The sequence below is a fragment of the Salvia hispanica genome, chromosome 6 (genome assembly GCF_023119035.1).
Source record: "Salvia hispanica cultivar TCC Black 2014 chromosome 6, UniMelb_Shisp_WGS_1.0, whole genome shotgun sequence".
NCBI lineage: Eukaryota > Viridiplantae > Streptophyta > Magnoliopsida > Lamiales > Lamiaceae > Salvia > Salvia hispanica.
The window spans coordinates 13574964-13596417 of NC_062970.1; the positions used below are offsets into that span (position 1 = coordinate 13574964).

The 21454-nt window shown below is 34.9% G+C and overlaps 1 protein-coding gene, 2 long non-coding RNA genes and 1 pseudogene across 4 annotated transcripts; 1 reads left to right on the forward strand and 3 right to left on the reverse strand.

Moving 5' to 3' along the window:
- Positions 1-1576: 1576 nt before the first annotated feature.
- On the forward strand, positions 1577-2817 carry LOC125192305. Of its 2 annotated transcripts, XR_007171360.1 has the most exons (3): positions 1577-1690; positions 1805-1945; positions 2629-2817. It is a non-coding gene; the product is annotated as an uncharacterized LOC125192305 (long non-coding RNA). The 2 variants fall into 2 exon arrangements; XR_007171359.1 differs by lacking the exon at positions 1577-1690 and having other exon boundaries at positions 1759-1945.
- A 1462-nt stretch (positions 2818-4279) lies between these two features.
- Positions 4280-14012, reverse strand: LOC125194743 (annotated as a pseudogene).
- Positions 14013-14682: 670 nt separating this feature from the next.
- Positions 14683-15495, reverse strand: LOC125192149. Its single transcript, XM_048089623.1, has 2 exons — positions 15389-15495; positions 14683-15290 (listed from the first exon to the last, which is right to left on the reverse strand). The coding sequence occupies exon 2, from the start codon at positions 15267-15269 to the stop codon at positions 14748-14750; it is 522 nt and encodes a 173-aa protein (XP_047945580.1). The 5' UTR covers positions 15270-15290; positions 15389-15495; the 3' UTR covers positions 14683-14747.
- Positions 15496-17027: 1532 nt separating this feature from the next.
- On the reverse strand, positions 17028-19744 carry LOC125192397. Its single transcript, XR_007171391.1, has 3 exons — positions 19649-19744; positions 19439-19490; positions 17028-17271 (listed from the first exon to the last, which is right to left on the reverse strand). It is a non-coding gene; the product is annotated as an uncharacterized LOC125192397 (long non-coding RNA).
- Positions 19745-21454: the final 1710 nt, after the last annotated feature.

The following is a 21454-nucleotide window of genomic DNA, read 5'->3' on the forward strand; positions in this document are numbered from 1 at the left end:
CATTACTGTAGTATAATATACTTACGGAAACGGATACTTCTAAGCTTTTTTTCAATGTAGAAGCAAAAATGGCATCTTAAAGAGTCTCTGGCATACCCTATGTACAACATTCCAACAATAGCTAAAATGATGACAAGCAGAACCAGCGTTGCTAGTTGAGCACCAGTGCCAACAACAGCAGTGAGTAGAGCCAAATTTTGGGGAGGCCGAAAAACATCACCATGGACAAGTTTCCAACCAGATTCTCCACTTACATCTCGTTCCTAAAAAAAATAAAAAAAAGAGTAAAACAAGCTTGAAAACATAGAATCGAATTTTGTACTCTTTTTGAAAAACATTTGTAGCATTGTGCAAATATGGTATGCAGAGTTTAAAATTTTAAAATAGAGAATCCTTTGAGTGAAGAAGATCATATTTATTTTTATTTTTTAGGAGAATGACGCATAGGATACATATTTTTTTTTTGTTATTTCTAAAAATTAGTACTAGCTATTAGTAGTAGTAGTATGTATTACTCCTTCTGTCCTCCGTACGTGTCTCACTGCCCAGGAGTCCTATTTTTATATGGAGTACTACTTTTATACTTCATCCGTCTCATAAAAATATGAGCATATGCTATGACACGAGAATTGAAATAAAATTTAGTAAAGTAAGAGAGATGATAGTGTTAGTGCATTAGGAGACCCACATTATTATTAGTATGGTGGTATAAGTTTTAAATGACCTGATGTATAAGGTAATAAATTGAGATAACCTTCTATAAATGAAAATCTCATATTTTATAGAACAAACAAAAATTAAAAAATGCACATATTTTTTTGGGGCAGATGGAGTAACAAAATGCGTGTGCAAATGAGTTAATCAAATGAATGGTCCACTACTAAAAATGGTAAAAATGAAATGAGACAATTAATATGAGACTTGACCAAAATAAAAAATTGGGACACGTAATATGAGAAAGTATGAATTTCATATTTTGTGAAAGTTGGAATATATTTTAAAAAGATACCGCAATAGAAACTATAGTTAACCATAAGATGAACCAAATTACAATTATCACACCTAATGTCCTAATGCATTTGATTGGCTAATAGATCTTCTCAACCAACTAAACGATTCTAATGGTATGATATGAAATAGTATCATACTACAGTAATTGGAAAATATCACTAGTATTTTATAGTGTACATAGATGGTCGATTAAAAAGCAAATTTGAAGTCTTAAAGAAAAGGGCAAGAATATATTTGTTCAAAATAAGTTGTTAATCATCATTAGTTGTAATAGTCGGCTAATTAAAAAATTATGATGATAATTAATAACAATAAAAAATAGCATGGAAATATTCAAACGAAGCAAATATGAGATAATTTGACAGCCTATCTTAAATTCACAATAACAAATATGCTTCTTGGATTACGCGTATCACAAAGAGAATGTTTGGTTTTATTGAATTTATTTATTTAAATTATGTGACAACCATGCCACCAAGTTTTTGGCTGGAAAATTGAATGTAGAAGAGAATCAAATCTTCCCAACGTGAAATCCAGCACCAAACCAAACTTCACAAATTAAATTATAAACAAGATAGTGAAATCCAGGGTCACCCAATTTGGGGAGTCTATCGGCATTGATTTCTTTATGATAGCAAAGAGGCTGTTTGGAGCATATTTACTGGTCAACTTTTTGATGGTATTTATGTTTTAATAGAGTTAGAGTAGCTTTGTACTCACCTTTTTTGCAAGTGGCAGTGGTCTTATTGTATCTTCTGACTAATGAGAGAGGTTACATTCACTGTTGTTTCAGGGAGTCCAGCAACACGGTGGGCGTCTATAGCTTTCGGTGCTGGAGTGGGGATAGGTTCGGCTTACTCAGAGTGCTCTCTTAAATTTGACGAATCTCCCCCCCAAATCGACCTCTAATGTATCCAGTACCCCTCTACCTGAGGTAAGTAGAACATGTACTATTGTCTTCTATTTTTAGTTCACTACCTTTGTTCTTCCCAGTTTCAGATTTTTGTTTTAATGAACACTGCCTTTACTCGAAGTAAGACAGAACTGAAGTTTATAAGTTGCTCCATCTCTTATCTGTATGGTATGAATTATAGGTGAAAATCTAAGTAGTCCTTGATACCATAATTTGTTGTTGTTGTTTAGAGCAAAATATAGGTCAAAACTCAAATAGGTCCGCAAATCTTTGTTCTATACTCCCTCCGTCCTAAGGTAGTTGTGTTGTATTCCTTTTTGGGTTGACCAAAGATAGTTGAGTCATATTCCTTTTTGGGTTGTTTCCCGGTAGTTGAGTCATTTTTTTTTTTGAAAAAACTTTACTATCTCTTATACTACTCTCTCTTCATCTATCTTACTTATTCTCTCTCTTACTCTAATCTTTCCACTTTAACCTTGAACGCATTAGTTTCTTAAATCCAACGCTCAAAAGAAATGTCCCAACTATCTTGGGACGGAGGGAGTACAATTTTCTTACTTTTCATCCATGAGTGATTGTAGTTATGGATTTGTCATCTTTCATGCTTGTCAACACACCACCTACAGTTTTAGAAGTGTATCTTCTTTGGTGTACGTATCATCTCAGAACCGACATACTAAAACAATGTCTTTCGATTTAAGCAGGGTGATGAGTGAAGTTGAGATTGTTGGGCATGCTTTCTCATTTGGAACTTCTGTTTTCTTCTTCATTGGTTGTTCTGATGGTGTATTTCCTGGAGACCGTTTGGCTACTATATCCCACTCTGTGATGTGTTACATAATTTTTTGTTATGGAAAATTGTCATTTGAAGTACAATTTTGGTTAACTTATGGTCAATCTCATATAACTTTCAAACCCAACAAATTAAATTAAATTAGTACCTCTCGAAATTGTCCCATGCATTTAATTTTTTGTGACACTATTTAATGAGAGAATTCATTTATGTGGTGCTGACGTGAATTAAAATCGAGGAATGGATGGAGCAATGTCGAATTGTGCCATCAAAGAGAACAATGTTGTATTTCCCTTTCAAAGAAAACAACATTGTTTCCTCTCAGGCTTAGCCCTAGTTCAACCCATTGGTCTTTCTCACAATATTCGACATTCCCTTGTCGGAATTTTTGTGCTCTTATTCGATACACGTTCATCCTCTTGTTATCATTGCATTGTCACCGTTGAAAATGTTTGGACCAACACGACACTAGTCGCAGGTGGACCACCATGCCCTCCTTTTGACGAAACCAACAACAATAACAATGCAAAATTTGTCGATTAGAACAGTGCGGTGATGACTGTGTTTTGAATAAATGCACTAGAAATCCAACAAAGGAATGTCGAATAACGTGAGAAATATGGTTAAGCCTAAGAAGAAAGGACACCATTTTGTCTGAACCCCTTGCTTTGACCAACATCAGCGTCACACAAAGTGTTTTCTTATTAATTAAATAACGCTAGATAATCACTTAAAAATATTTGTTAGGGATTAACCATAAATCAATCAAAATGCATGATTTAAATCATGGAGTAATTTTTTATCCATAAAATTAGTTAAGATTATATGATTTTATTATCAATGATACGATAGAGACATATAATTATGCATCTTATCATCTAAAAAAAACATTTATAAAAGTATTTTATTTTGAAAATAAGAGATGTTTATAAATTTTGTCTAGAAAAAAAATCTGTAAATTTTATGGATGTTCTTTGTGGACACTCAATATAGCAAATGTTGCATTATATTTTATAGATCGATTGAATCTTATTTTATTCTCATTATCATATCATTGGTGCACCTATTTTAACTATATAAACATTTTTGACATAAGCTAGCATCAGCTATGGCTCGGGTGGTGATGGTGCTCATTATGCAACTAATTCCAATTCCAATTCCAATTTCAATCTATATTCCAGCTCCCACCGAGTATAAATTGGAGACTCATTTTCATCAACATTGGCATTTCAATAATATCGCTCAAGCTCTAATCTATATAGAAAGAAGATTAAATTGAAGAATAGGAGAGATTCATCCCAATCTTATAATATAGGAAGACTAATTTGAATTCCGCTTAATATTTTATTTGAGACATACGTTATAGTGCAAGATTAAATCTCATGATTAAATATGTATCATGTTTGGTTAATAAGATTAACCCCTCAACTTAATCCTAGATGGATAGTTTCATGATAATTAGTTATAGTCTCTCCCCTCCAACTAAAATAATCCTACAACTTAATCCTAGATGGATAGTCCTATGATAATTAGTCATGGCAACCGAACGTCACCTACGAGGATTAACTTGAATTCAAGATTCATTCCAATCTTAAAATTTGCGGAAGATTTTATTTGAGATACAGATTAATAGTATCTATATAGATAAAGAAGCTATGCTAGCTCTATAATCAACTAATTTTATTTGGAGCCAGATTACATGGGCGTGGCCGTAGGATTAACTCTACTAGTAGTAATACTTATTTATATATGCATTCGGACTGTGCAACTAACGTCACCACTCGCACAGTAAGAGCGTGTTCAGAAGTTTGCATAGGAATAGTAGCCCTAGTCTGCCAGGGGCCATTTATTTTCTCTGCTTCCATAATCCGAACCTCAAATTCTTCCATGGGATATTATCATGCTCAAACTGATTTCCGACTTGTTGATCAACAAGAGATGAGAGCCTTGATTAAGTGGCTTGAGCACCTACATGAAAAATCAAATGAACGGTTAGTTAACCCAGCTTTAACTAAGTATTCATGGAAACAGATTTAAATATTCAATAAGTTTGTGTGCTGATGGAAACTAAATACCAAACTGATTGCTGATACACTAAAGGAAAAAGACTGCATTATAGAGATTGCCCTTTCTGGAACAGAAACTATAACAGGGTACAAGTTCTTCTCTGCAAAATAGGTAACTTGATGTGGAGTCCCCTTCAGCCCAATCTGCCAGCACTCCCAATAGCCAATGGAGAGAGAGCAAATTAGGCACATATGACCAATAGCATACAAATTGACTTGTGGAGAAGAGAAAATTGAGAACTGATGGACATGCACCTTTTGTACAGGCCAATAATTGTCATATGATAAAGCTGGAAGCTCGCATATTTTCAGACCACCCTGAAAATAGGAAGATTATATATTGCTCGTTGACATAGCAAACAAGGTTCCGGCAGAATTACATAATTAGAAAGCTAACCTCTCAAGTTATACATATAAACCCATAGTTGCAGTTAACATTGTGAAGAACGGTGAAGCCTACTATAGGTCCATCACACCCCTTAAACAGAAAATGATAATAGTGATTAATGAGCTCATTAATTACTGGAAAACTGGAATACCAATATTCTAGTATTACAACAAAATGCTAGTATAAGAATAGTTGCTTAGTAATTGAATCAAACTAACCTGTGGGTGCATCCGAAGCCGCTCTCGAAACATCATAAACCACATTGGCCTTGAGCCAGAAAGAAAAAAAAACCTTGAAGACCACCAACGTTCTTGAAAACAGTGATGCGTTGTGAGCAGACTCCAGATGGTGTCTCTTCTTTTGCATATGTGTCCAAGGGGACACGAACAAATCGTAAATTTCTAAGCCTAGATGCATTTGTATTGCTAAGATTAACAGAGTTCTGAGAAGAAATGACACCCTCAGTCTTGGAAGCATTATCTGAAACTTCATAAATGTAAGCATGATAACAAAGAATGGTCCCATCAGACAATATTCCTAAAAGGAATGGCCGGTTATGCTCTGAATCCCATCTCTGCATAGACAGCTCAACCACCTTTATATTGTGAGTGGCCTCTTTTCTGACTTGTCCAATATCTTCAGAATGTTTGTTTGTGAGGTTTATATGATTATTCGCTGCGCCATGGAAAAATGTATCTAAGATGTGGCTCCTTCCAGATACAAGTTTATCGACCAAGAAAACACTGTTAAAGTTAGGTACATCAAATATCTCCAGATCTCCATTGTCATAGCATAGAACGCAGTACACATCACCATGATCGTGTGTTGAACCATCAGCCCCATCGATAGCCTCACCAATCCCAGTAGAAAGCCAGGCATCAGTACTAATAAAGCATATTTGTGTGCTGTTAAAAAACAGCTGACAATAAGTAATTTGAACCCCCTGCATAATTTAGTCATTAGCAGAACCATTTTTCACCTCCTTCCAGAAAAGGACTAATTTCTTCCAGAATCTCCAACCCCTTCCCAATAACACATGCGCGCACACACATACCAGAAAGATGTTATATGATGGTTTATCGGTAGAGTAAGAAACACACCTTCCAAATAAATTTCCTGCAGCAACTGTAGTTCCTTGGACGTAATAGTCCACATTTTCAGTTACCTCCTCAAGATTATTAGCAGTTTGCAATACCTGTAGAGTAAAACAAGAACAGAATACAACTGTAAGAAAATAACAGGTCAAGGCAATAAGAGTTTTTTATACAACAGATAGTTATTAATTTCCAAATGGTATCTTCTTCAGAAGGAAAAGGTGAACAACAGCATATCATTGTACGATTTTCCAAACTAATAATCAAGTATGCATGATATTCATCCTCGTCAGCTACTCCTTTAGAGGATTCACTGCGCAAATTCTTGTGGTAGACAGTCCAAATTCCTTTGCAACCAGGTAATGATTCCTTCAGAAACAAGGTATAAACAAACTCATGAAACAATCAAGGAGAAACTAAAATTCTCTTAAAGCTTTACATTCTGCAAAGAAGAAAGTAAGAAGCTCTCAATACAGTTACTCAGCCTTAATTTAATTATACAACTTATACATAAGACATTACGCTTAGTATCCCAATAGAAAAAAGATGTATGGAGACCAAATACACATGGGGGAATTTGTAATATTTAAGACCCTACAAAAAGGACAATTTCAAAGTGTAGATCAAACATTTTATTTATTTATTTTGCATTCTCTTTATATATATGTTTTCTGGGAAGATAAGGAATATTAATCTAGCTAAAAAAACAAAAGGGCTTGGTATGATTGACATCCCAACCACTAAGTTCCAATGTTGAAATAGAAATTTGACATTCACAGATTCTAAGAAGAGATATTCTTATGTTTTTTTTTAAATCTTAATTTGACAGTTTTTCAAGAGAATTACAATGAATTTCATATACGATATAAATGGCCACAAGTGCGTAGCCTAATAGTTTTACCAATAGAAAAATAAGTTTATAAAACTGACGGCATCGCATGACAAGCTAACAATGTAAGAATAACCACAACCTACATGATTTTTTACTTTTCATTCTCTGTTCTAAAAACAAACTGACTTATTCACATATAATTCATTCATATTACTACTAGACATTAGAAAAATCATGTGTAGGACAGTAGGGTAAAACATCTTCCAGAATTATGCAAGAAGCACAGCAATAACCAGATTTTCAAAAAGCCCATGTAGTGAGAAAAAGGAGGTGTACACACTTGAGTTATTGTATCTGGGCGGATTGATTTTTGAAGTACAGTGAGAGCACCATTTTTTCCATGGCCAGAACAGCATACCTAGATAGGGGATGCATACATGATTTGCATATCAGATAACAAAGCACTGTAAATTTCTGAACAAAGAAGGACAATTTAATAAATAAGGACAACACTTTTAGCAATGCATTGGTTATCAACTGATAAGCCAACTTAAACTGAAGAATGAAGCTACAACTAACCAGTTCATAATTACTTTGCTTCGCAACTCCTGTAGCATTTGGATCGCCATTAATTCTCAAACCATAAGAGAAATCCTTTAGTGGACCAATATTAAGCAATGAATCCCGTACTGCAAAGGTAAAGTTTTTCTGCAAAAACCAAATAACCAACTCATCTCTTAAAAAATAGAAAATTCGAAAATATATTTCAGTATAAATGCATTAAAACCAAATGTCAATTCAGCAGCTTAGAATGAAATTTATCAGCATACTATGAGAGATCTGACATGACATCCAATCAAGTTCATCAAGGTCAAATTACAACAGAAACAGAACCCAAGATAGGAAACCATAGGATATCATCTAGTTAATTCATATGACTTCACATTCGAGATGAGTACAACCTCAAGTCCATAAACATAATATCGCTGTTCTACAATTAAGATTGCGCTTCAGTAAGAAACTAAGATGCAAAGTTCAAAGCAGCTAGAATTTTAAAAGGCTTGTCAATGTTTGAAATTTATCAATCCTAGGGGAGAATGTAAAGAAAACCTTACAATGAGAGATCCAACAACAATAAAAGCAAGTCAAGGTGGTCTGGTGAAGTTTAGTTCTTATATTCATCCTCAAAGCAATTGTTGAGCCTTCTGATTGAAATCTTTGATAGATAAATTATAAATATGGGCCGTATTCAAAGCAATGTATATTTTTAGGCTCTCTTTTGAGAAGATTCTCAGAATATGCTTAAAGCATTTTCCCAAACAAAATTCAAGCTCACAAAGAGAGGCTGATATTATATAGAGCACCAATGACTATAAAAACAAACATCACAGATAAGCTGAAGAAGCATCTTCTACGATCCTAATGAAGCACTATTGTCAGTTTGTCACACACTTTAATCATTTCTCCAGCAGAGAATAAATGACATCCATCCTTGATACGTATAGAATTTTCTTGATGCTAAAACAATTAAAAATATAGGGTTAGTTTTAAGAAAAAACAGGCCAGTTCTCTCCAAGCGTAGTTCTACTTCACATAAACATAAAATTAACACAATGGAGCTCAGCAAAGAATGCAGGTCATGGTTTAACCTGAGCTATTTGAGCATTGTTTGGACCTGTGCCATAGAATGAAAGTTCCTCGCTGGTAATCAAATCCTGGAATGCATCAGAAGGAGATCTCCACAGTCTCTTCATTGAAGGGGCATCACTTTCAATATCCCCAACCTAGAGAAAAAGAGAACATGCACAGCCCATGTTAATTGTGTCTTAATTATGCCAGCATTTGCAGAGTCTGCATTTCAAGATCAAGTATTATTTTAAGAAAGCCTACTGGAAATATACTCGTTCTGAGTTCTAACAGTCAAAATGACAAACCTCTTCCTTTACACCAGGACTTAATGTTGGAGCTCCAACTCCAGAATAGTACTGTACAAGCAGACTATCACCCAACCAACTGCCCAAGAAGAAAACGAGCTTCCCATGGTAGTAATGTCCTACAACAAATCAAGTTCAATTGATGAAAAATCTATCAGTGCAGATGTTCATCAGGTAATGTGCAATAACATGAACTTAATGTGGCTAACTGATGTAAGGACTGAAGCTCTTGACTTCATCAGTTCAAGCCTCTGAACAACTCTGCAGAATTGAATAGGACAGCATATCAAATATACAGTATATGACTAGTAATGTCACCGGCCTACTTTTTACATAATCAAAGGCAAGCCAACAATGCACAGCCCAGGCATATTTATGCATCATGTTCTACAATTGAAGCTTAAGTATCATATTTGTACATACTCCAACCAAAATGATAACACATCACTAGGAAGTCTTTCAAACCAGATCTGCATAGGTTTAATTTGTCAATATTTGAAAAGCTATAAACATAACATAAAGAAATTTCCAGATATTCCCAGTAACACGCTCCACCAATAGATCATAAGATAAAATTGTTGAGCCAGATAAGTCAGCAAAAGAATATTCTAAACACCCATGTCAGAGACAGAATATGTAAAATTAGATGCAAGGGTTGACTTAGTTAAACAAAATGAATACAGCACTTCTGTATGTCTCCAATAGGAGAACCAAGTAAGAGTAATAAATCGTCAACCTCCCATCATAAACAAGAGTAAGCAAAAGCAGCTCCCCTGATTTAGTAGAGAACAGAGCAACATCATTAGTTAACCATGTCGCAGTGGTGGCATCAAGCTCCGTGGTAAATCCAGACCTAGGCATCTCTTGACTGAAAGAGGAGTGCATATACATTAGAACAATGCAACTTCTTAGTAATAAAGGCTAGATGGAGACATCAAACATTCTAACCAAAGTTTTTAACAGTAAGCACTATGTTTACAAGTATCACCTTTTAAACCAACAAACCTATATGTACAATAAGTAGTTTTTTTAGGGATGGGACGGAAGAACAATGTATAACCTATCCTAAAAGGTGGCACTGTGCTTTGTGATGCACTTATTCCTAATGTAAATCATTATAAGAGGCAAAGTCAACAATGAACCAATAGTTAGTCTAATAAAACATGCACTGTCTAACTTAAAAAACTAGTAGATTATATTGAATGGTAATATATCCCTCTCCACATATTATAGAGAAAAGAAGGGACAGAAAGAAATAGTGAAGAAGGCTGAAATTTCACCTTCCATCTGCGGGAACAGCAAAATTGTTCAACCCCAAGTGGCATGAAGCAGACTGACCAATTAAGCATCATCAGATATAGAGCAGGACAAAAAAGAACGGAATAGCAAGTGATACCGAAGATGCAATGCCAAAAAGAGCAAACCTGGCTATGATAATGAATTGTATTTGCACCAATTACAAGAACTCCGCCAATAGGTGAAGGAACTGCAAGGAGCTTGTATGCATCATGAGGGAGATTCTGAAAATTATATAGAAAAATATTGTAAGTAGTTCAAATTTACATAGGTTGGAAATTAGAGAGTGGTCAGCTTTAAGCTAGAGTACAAATTAGAGGATGCAATGCCAAAAAGAGCAAACCTGGCTATGATAATGAATTGTATTTGCACCAATTACAAGAACTCCGCCAACAGGTGAAGGAACTGCAAGGAGCTTGTATGCATCATGAGCGAGATTCTGAAAATCATGTAGAAAAATATTGTAAGTAGTTCAAATTTACATCGGTTGGAAATTAGAGGGTGGTCAGCTTTAAGCTAGAGTACAAACTCCAACGTTCTTCCTTTGTAATTTATCAATGCCAAAAAAAGGTAAAAACAGAAGATAATTGAAGCATCATAACGAAGGCTTTCTCAACGATAGATGTAGGTCATAAAGTTAACCTCTAGCACCACAAAAATAAAATATGCTATATTAACGTTAGCACGTAAAGAAAAAGAATTCCTAAGACATGACATGACAAGCTCTTTGGAACAATTACATGAGACCCTATAGGTAAAATAAGAGAATCATATTTAAAAACAATGACCATTGCTGACCATATGAGCGCATGCTGCTTTAATGTTGTATTGACGCTGAGTGCTGAAACCATACAAGTGTGATGTTTCCAAGCAACCCTACCCGCCCATGTAAGCTCGTGTTCATGAAGTATTACCACAACAGGCTCAATATAACCTGAAAATTAGCTTTTAATCATTCAAAAAAGGAGTGCCTAGGAATTTGTTGAGGTTCATAATGAAATGAAGTTGCAGATAAAAGATATACAAACAGATCACAAATTAGGTGCCTGAATCTTAGAGAAATATAATCTGGATACTGAGGACCTCAAAGCAAAAAACAAAAGATTAAATAGAAATAGAACCACTGATTAGACCAAGCAATGGCTACAAGTAACACTACATCACAGCAAATCAAAAGAATCCTCTTATAAGAGGCCTTTGGTGTACCCAAAAAAATTATGAAGTTGAGTTGAGAATTTATTACAAATTGATTACCACTTAGTTGCCGGCGGTCAAGAGTGTCTCACTGAGTTGGAGTCGTCTAGAGGCGGCACTCTCACTTAATTTAATCCACAACCACATTAAATTATAACTTCTAACTTTTAACTGAAGAAGGTGAAAAATCTGGTAACTACAACCTTAAAGCATAAAACAAATTTTTTCTTTATCAATAGCATCAAATTATCCAGGTTGGAGAAGGTTTCGACAATTCCACCTACTCAAAGGAAAATATACAGAAAACATCTATGTCGTAGACTTCCCAAACTAGTTTTTTTGCCCTGCAACCAATAAGCTCAACTTAAACTTGAGATTAAAGGAGCGGCAATGATGAGAAAGTCAATAGCACCAAACAAGAAAAAGTCAGTCTACATAATTTACATGCAAAATCTCCTCAACTGCCTTTTAGAAAACCATACTTGATAGAATTGAATAATGCAGTCATTTATTAACATTAAAAATCAAAGCTATCAAACAAATGTATTAGGAATTCTATAATTTGGAAAGATAAAGATCATATTGGCACCCAATTGAAAATACAGAACAGAGAAAAAAATATCATAGGCCTTTTTTCAACATTCAGCAATTAAACATCGACAGATACAAGAAAGGAAATTTGTGTGCTGTAGCCCATAAGAAAGTGCTGATTCTCAACCTGGTGCATGCCTTTTATTGACTATTCTGAAGTATACAATCAAAACTTTCCAGTGAAGTATGGGTAAGGAAATGACAATGACTAGGAAATCTATAGCAACAAAAAGCATACACAAATATTTGAGAATATATACTTAGCCACATTGGACTTTCTGAAACACCCTTTTATTAAAAAGGATGCCAGAAAAACCAAATCAGAATTCTTACCATGGATGAAGATGAAATCTTTAACGTGCTTCATATCAAGATCTCGTAAGCCAACAATATATGATGATTCAATTCGAGAAGCAGCAGCAGCCCTGAAAGTACTGTCCTCCGCAGGTGCAGTTAAACCAGTGCTAGCCTAGCATCACGTTTCACAATTGAATTTACAATTTTTTTAAAAAATAGAAGCAGTTACTACTTGAAAGCAGCATAATCCACATGGCTCAAACATTCATCATCCCCAACATTCTAAATAGTTCATGAATTGATACAGTGTATATCTAGTAGTAGTAATAAAAAAATATTTTTCCGTGCCGTGTTCCTAGTGATCAAAATATTCATATCAAAAGAACTACAACAGAGTAAAGACAGATCAGTTACACAACCTCAGCTGCTTTGAGGACTATCATTTGTAATCCATATGCAAGCACTGCAGCACACCTCCCCAATGGATCAACTTTCACTAGTGGGGCCTCTTGGGAAAAATTCTCTGCCTCTTCTCAAGTGAACCCAATCAGAACCCTCAAAACAATGCATGGAACTGAAAGAGAAGAAGTAAAAGTATCTATAAGTAAACTACCACCAAAAAGCATTCTCATGATAGTTTGTGTTGAGGCATACTATTCTGTTTGCAACTTATGATCTGAAATTACTCTCCATGGCTTCGGGTTTGTTATATATCTCAGGATTTCAACTTGTAGGCAGTTAGAGTTCACTAGTCCATGTTTAAGAAATATAGCAACATACTCCCTCCGTCCTGGGTTAGTCGCACGTTTACTTTTGGGCACGGAGGTTAAGAAATTATATTAAATAAATAGGAGAGATGAAAAAAGTAGGAAAGATAAGAGAGAGTAAAGTAAATGATAGAATAAAAAAAGAGTGATTAGATGTTTTGTCTTTTGTTAAAAAAGGAAAGAGTGCAAATAACTTGGGACGCCCAAAAAGGAAACTAGTGCAAGTAACGCGGGACGGAGGGAGTATATAAATAAAAACAAATCAAAGACCTATTTTTCCTGTCACAAATAATGTAAAGAGCTACTTATATATGCATATGACTACATGAGTGCCACCAATAGCAGCATAGAATGCGTTGTGTTCCTTCAACATGTGGGAAAGGAATATGCAATAATAAGATTACATCACACCTGGTTCGTAGCCCATATATTGATTCATCAAACTCCAAAACTGAGATTTTTGCATCTAAAAAAGTCAATATAATAGAGTCTCTCCTCCTTCCACCATCAGTCAGTAACTGGGAAAAGCCTATAATGGCAAACGAGCTCAAGTGAGGCACCGGAAATGCCAGTTAAGACGGCTCCACCACCCTTGGGCTCGGCAGCAGCTTTGTGAGCTAAGGACGGAGAAGCCTCTTCCTGAATTCTTACAATGTAAACTTCAAGAACGTTGGCGGCAGCAGTAATGAGGTCGGGAACCGCTCCAATCGGCTTGAGTCGATGTCATCGGCGGTGATCGGAGGGATTTTGGGCGTGGAATCTGCGGAGGAATGGGTGATGAAACCCGAGGCGCAGTGCTCGATGCCGGTTGCCCAATGCATCATCTTGAACGCCATATCTGCAGTTGATTGGATTCAGATGGTGGAAGTGTGAATGAGTGATGGTTTGGGGATTTAGGGTTTTGCTTAAAACCCCAGATGGCGGGATATTGGGGATAATTTTGCTTTTTTTTCATTATTTGTGTAATGCCAAAATGTCAATCGTTTTCGGCTAATGATCGAGTTAATTAGTGGATAAGATTATTTTCGAAGCTGTATGTGTAGGGGCAATAATTGTCACGTGAACGGATAATTGAGAAATGTTGAAATTAACACAATCATCTTAATTGAATAGTTAAAAAAGACTGGGATTTGCCTAAGGATTAGTTTGGTTTGCCCTTTAGGCCCCGTTTGTTTACCAGGAAAGTAAAGTTAACTGGGAAAATGATTCTTGGGAAAATGATTACTGGGAATATGATTCCTGGTGACATTACTGTTTGGAAACATACCAATATTTTAAATTTTATATTTCAATTTAAAATTTAAAGTAAGAATATAATAGTTAATTTACTTTTAAGTATATAAAAAAATATATACTATCGACATTATTTTCATAAATACTTCAATATATTTCATTAATTTAATTAAACTATGATCTAAATAATTAATAAAATATATAATATCAAAGATTATGTATAGAAAAATATAAAGATGCATATCTAAAAGAGCTTTGAAACTAAACAATAAATAATTCTTAAATAGTCCATCCTAGAAATAAAAGTTAAGAACTGCCCAAAAAAAAGCGAACTAAATTCATCCTAATAATTGTTTCAGAAATATCTCTTTTGCATCCTCGTCATGAAGAGTGAAAAAGTAATCTAATAAATCAGGATCTCGAACAAGTTTCATTGCAGCTGTTTGTCTATCATAAGCTGATAAGCCTTCAATCTCTTCCAATTTCTGATTAAGCTTATGACGATTGTCTTTTTTCTCTTTGTCACCTGCGTTAAAACTTTCAATAATCTTACCCATTTGATCATTCGACTTTTCCATTTGCTCATTAAACACATTAGTCATGCGCTCCAAACTTAATATCAAACCATCAGAACTTCTCTTTCTTTTCCGCTCATGTTTTTTGGAAGTTCCTTCGCCTCGAGTTGTACTTATTGAAGGTGCACCATCTTCACCAGATTCTTCATTTCCTTGATTGACATTTTGCTCTCTATCTATATCCTCAACCATATCTGGCACGGCTTCAGAATTTGGTCCAGCGGCTCTATCTTTGCCCCAAACAAATGATAGTTGATCATAGTAAGGAAAAGGTTTGTTTCTCATGAAAGTGCAATCTGGATGGCTCTACACAAATACAAAAACATAATTTCATGATACCAATGTGCAGTATGTAAGCAACAAATGAATAAATAAAAAATGAATAAGGAATATGTTTATTTTACCTTTAAGTAATCATCCCACACGTCTGCACTTGCAGTAACACATTTTCTTTCATCATCCCAGCCAAATCCACTTAGTTCTCCATTGGTACGCACATCGTAGATAGCATGATATTGTTTTTGTTAGGTTTGGTATACTGAAAAGCATGTTTCGAGCAAGTTTCGCTCGAATAGAATCTTGCTTGTATACGTAAAACTCTATAATCCACTTTTAACCCGATTCATTATTATTCGAGCAGTTTCGCACGAATAGAATCAGTATATTATTACATTGTGTTTGCTTGTGCATTTATAAGATGTTTTATGAACATTTAAATGTATAAGAAGCAAACAAAGTCTAAGTCTTTTTGCTTAGTAGATCAGTTGTGGGCGTCGCCCACTTTAAGGTAACACAGATCGGTTCTATGCAATGCTTTGCAAAAGAAAAAGAAGAATTTTACAACCCAGATAGGCTTAGACTACCTATCGTGAAAGGTTGCAATGTCAATCCGATTATTTCTAAGCCTTTCGAAATAAGATGGCGTTGGTGTGGTATAACACTGAATGGATCTAACAGCATGACATGTCTTTATGCTATCTACCGAAAGACTAGGTCTTGATAAATAACTATTTCTTAATCTACATACGTTAGCATTGAGCATACGGTATTGATTATGCACTACTTTGACTTATCAAATGGTGCGGGTTTTTTCGCAACCCAATAATCCCGATATATTGGGTAGTGGTGATTAATATCTAGCGGTGCTAGGATTGCTATTATGTTGAATTGTGCGCGAGGTGAGTCTCGTTTGATAATGTCTTCAAGAGGAGCTTGAACAAGGTTTTATTATTCGTAAAACTGGCCAGTTGGAGTTTTATTACTCTATGAATAATAAATAAGTGTTTCTTGCTAAGTCCACTCTTGGAATTAATAAGATGTTAATTAATTAAGTCCATAGCAGACATTAATTAATTAATGGACATTTATATCTTAAGCGCGGGAAATAAATAATATAAATAATAGAAACCCGGATTACTTGTAATTTCGGATTTGGATGGGGAGTGCAATATTACTTCTGTAGTGGCTGCTCGTAATATTCCAATATAAGCTTGTATTAAATTGTGGGTTCAATTTAATTAGTAAAAAGCTAATTGGGCGAGCCCATATCCAAAACCTTCCATAGATCCCTGTCTGGGCCCAAAAGGAACTTAATATAAATAGGAGAATAAAGGAGACAGAATGATCACAATTTTACTTCTTGTAATTTTCAAAATTTTCGAAAATCTCCAAGCTGAGGAGAATTTCGAATTCTACTCCCTTTTCTAAAAGGATTTCTTCTTTATTCGAGTCCTAGTATTTTGATAAGATCAGCCCACCCTGATATCGAGATACAGTTCGGGAACCAGAGAGAAGATCTGTGGTCTAGTATTGAAGATCATCGTGGAGAAGGCGCAAGCAATCGTCGATTCTTTGGAGAATCAAATCGGTAACTCTAAACCGTAGAATTCATGCTTAGAATTTACTTTCTTTAAGCATGAATTATTTGCGTTCTAACTTGCAATTATCTGTTTAACATGTGAATTGATTAATCGCATAATCGGTCAAATAGATCCGTGTCTGATTTATTTATTTGTACAAGTCTTCCGCTGTGCAAGGGGCACCAAACCCCAGCATGTTTTTTCAATAACTTACACCGAGATTCAATATGTGGTTTTTCTTTAAGACCATGGCCTGGCATTTTTTCTTGCAATATCTTCTCCAACTCCTTTTGATAACCTTTTTTTAACCCACTTCCACTTTCACCATCTCAATTCCTACTTCTCTTCAACTCAACAATTGTTTCTACAAGTTTCGCATCTTCTTCAATAGTCCATACATGATTAGCTCCCTTGCCGCGACGAGCCATCTGAAAAATATTAAAGCTCAACAAATCACTATAGCATTATCGAGTAATATAATGGAGTTAATGCTAAAAAACCAACAACTTTTATGAATCTAATAATAGAAAACTTATATGAATCATAAAAAAGTATTAAGCACTGCAATTCAAAATGTCATAAGCATCCTAAACTATTACATAAAAAAGCTAGAGGATCATCATGACAAATAGATTTCAAATACTGTGAAAAGGTACAATAATAATATCAAGCAACATGTCTACTTTGCATCCAATCATTAAACATTTGGTTAGCTAAATTGTATCTCCAATCTGTCCATTCTTGAGTTGGTTCAACATATGTGATTGGCTCTCCATCTAATCCATTAACCTCTTCTTCATTTTGAGAATTATCACCATAGAAATTTTCAATGCGATCAACAGTCATATTTTCTCTAATGTGAATTTGAAGAAGAAAACACGCCATAATAATTCTGCCTTGTTGCTTGATTGGATAAAAATTCGAATTTCTAATGATTCCCCAACGCATCTTTAGCATTCCAAAACACCTCTCAATAACATTTCTAGCAGATGCGTGCTTCATATAAAAAAATTCTTCTGGAGTTGTTGGTTGACGTCCATTCCTCCATTCACTAAGATGATACCGTTGACCTCTAAAAGGGGCAAGAAAGCCTTTACCGTTCGTGTAGCCCGCATCAACTAAATAGTAGTAACCTAATTTTAAAAAAAAATTATTTATTATGGTATTCATGTCAATTTAACGAAATTATTAAAATCATATAGTTTACCTACCATCCTGTATTGGTAATCCATTTCTTCTACTTAAAGCATCTCGAAGAACTCTACCATCTGCCGCGGAGCCTTCCCAACCCGCAAGTACATATATATTTTCATATCTTATGAACATACTCCTAAAACATTTGTAGAAGTATAACCTTTTCTATTTCGATATCTAGGTTTATCAACCTCTGATACTTTCACTTCAAAATGGGTACCATCCAGAGCTCCTATGCAATTCTACAATTTTAATTCAATCAATATTCAAGATTTATGCATATAAGATAAATATAAACTAAAGTGTAGTATTTCCATTTCGCATCAGTGGAATTCTCAGTCACAGGAGAAGGAGCTTTTAGTAAATGACCATGAATTCTAAGAACGGCATTTAGTACAAGCTTGAAATACCTACTAATTGTTTCTCTTGACCGCATGAAATTAGTTTTCATTGTACGATTCTTTTGATGATGCGCTAGAATGTACAAGAAAATAGCAACTTGCTCATCAACAGTTAGATTACTAGTAGGCCTTAGTCTTCCAATCGTTTCAAGTAAGATAACTAATTTTCTAAATGAAAATCTATCCATACGTAATTCTTCATAACATGTGCGATCACTCTCATAGATCAATCTATGAATGTAGCGTGATCGGTCAATCTCATTCAAAGAACGTGGGGCCTTTAAATAATATTTTTGAAGATGATTAATAGTGATAGGAACAATCACACGCATCATTAGCTTCAACATATTCATTTGCTTCAATTGCAAACAAGCTATAAGAAAAAGAAATTTCTTCGAATTTGATTTTGTTTCTGTCGTCTTTCTAAGACACCCTGAGAAAGTAAAAGTAAATATAATATTGATCTCAAACATAATCCAACTTAAAAGAAAAACAAGGTATAAAAGCTTAAACAAGAAAACTCAATAGCATATATATAAATACATACAGTTAATAAGACTGCAAGAGTCTTTAGAGAGTATGATCAGGTCATATCAAAATAAATTCTAGTTTATTCTGCCTAATATAATCAAATAACAAGGCAAGTGATTGTCTTTGCCAAACTTGTTTTCTACAAATTTATTTAATTGAAAGTTAATGTTACAGCTTTCTAGTTATTGTCACCATCATTGCAATAAATAGATGTATCATATATCTGAAACCAATTGTAGTAATTTGTGGACACCCAAACAAACGGGTCAACAAAAACACTAAAACTAGAGGAAAGCTCCAACAAAATTATCAAATAAAATGACTTCTTGTTTGAGCACAGCCTAAAACACACACAAGTACAGAAAAAGTAGCAGAATAAGTAAATGAAAAAAAATAAAAGAAGAGCAGAGTAATCGTTTTTTCCATGTAGAGCTAAAATCAAAGAAGAGATTTTCAGTACAAATTATACCTAAAATGGAGATGGAAAACTGGATGATTCCAAAATTGTTAGATGCACCCACCTACACATATAAAATCATTGATCATTATTCACTCACTTTGCAACACATCAAAGAGAGAAAATCAATCCAATTGCAAAATCAGAGAGAATAAAAAACACAGGAGATAATGTAAAGAACTATAAAAATATGAACAAATTTGACGGAAAATAGAAACTTACTTGTTGATGAAGGATTGGAACGAAATTCTGAAGAGTTGCAGACTGAAAAATGAGCAGAATGATTTGGAGAAGACGCGAATAAATAGAGCAGAATAAGAGAGGGATTTTTCCGTTCTTTTTTTCCGTCTTTTTTTAAAATCCCCAAGTTTAGGAAAAAGAATAACAGGGTTTTGCTGAGGAATCGGAATCCGGTATTTTGACCCTACTTTCCCCAATTTTAGGAATTATATTACTTTCCCTATTTTTTATTATTGAACCAAACATGGGATTTTAATAATGGGGATTAGATTACTTTCCCAGACCACAATCCTTGACAAACAAACGGGTATGGTTTCTCAAGAAAAGGGATGGCTCTTGTTAGTGATTCCTTTTCATGGCAGGAGAGAAATACTTCAATTGTTTGGATTGACTTCTATGATTTCTATAGTTTAAATTCGGATGTTTGGTTTGGATTTTAGGCAGTTAAGAATAGCTTCTAATACCATAAATATCCTCATATATTTTTCCTATTTCCAATATTATCCTCATCTAACCCTAAACATAAATTTATTGAGGAGCCGCCAAAATTCACAGCTTCCTCGCGACCTCTTCATCAAGATTTCGCCTCTTCGCAGGCTTGAGTATCGATTTTACTTCCATTGGCTGGAGAACCCGAGAACTTCGATTTGCTGGTTAACCTCTCTTCACGGTAAGTCTGTTTTTGGCCAAAGGAGTGAACTAGAACAAGCTTCTAAAACAGATTAAGCACACAAGCATCATAATTAAGGAAACTGAAACAAATACAGACTATGCACGAAGGTATCATAATTAAAATCTGCTAATCAGAGCTTCTCACTTGACTAATTCAAGTCTGGAACAATATCAGATTTTGCACAGAAGCACAACTTCAATTAGGTAGTTCACATATATGATTTAGAAATTCAGGAAAAGAGCTATTGAATTGCAGTAATTGCTAGGGGCATGCATATATGATAACGTGTTTACAGGAGAATACATTGGGTTGAAATTTCTAACCCCCAAACCCACTCAAATCCCACGCTACTGCTTCTTCAAAATTTTGGTCATTTTTATGTGAAATTTATGTGATTGAAGAAGACGGGGACATATTGGTCATTTCAGATTTTCAATAAAGTTAACACTCCGAGCCTGAAAACCTATCTTTCAAAATTTGGGAGATACCTTAACTAATGAAATGGGCACTAATGAGGCGGGCCAGAGACATTTTTGCAGGCCCTCTTGAAAGGGTATTTAACAAACCAAACATGAGAAAAGGTTTGTTTTTGGGCATTTAATACTCCTATTTGCCAAATCAAACACCTCCTAAACATTTATATTTGATAAAGGCAAATTTGATTTGTTATATTGCTCACACACCTATGATTGTTGCTGCAATGTTCGTGATCCAATAGGGGGCGATGAGGACAAGGAGGAGGTGCAAGAGGCATGGGGACACGGGAAACAATTTAAAATTGGGTAAATAACTACTCCCTCCGTCCCCCAATAAGAGTCACACTTTTCCATTTCGGTCCGTCCCCAATTAAGAGTCACACTTCATTTTTACCATAAATAGTAAGTAGGTCCCACATTCCACTAACTCAATTCACTCACATTTTATTATAAAACCAATAAAAAAATGGATCCCACATTCCACTAATTTTTTCAACCAACTTTTCTTTACATTTCTTAAAATCCGTGTCCGGTCAAAGAGTGACTCCTAATAGGGGACGGAGGGAGTATAATACAGTGATTAAAGCGGGCGATGATAAAGAAAGGGGAGAAAACATTGGGCGATGGAGGAGGCGGAGA

What these genes read in the sequence shown, in the direction of transcription:
- LOC125192149 (XM_048089623.1), bottom strand. Translation starts at nt 15,269, where the DNA reads ATGAGAAACAAACCTTTTCCTTACTATGATCAACTATCATTTGTTTGG.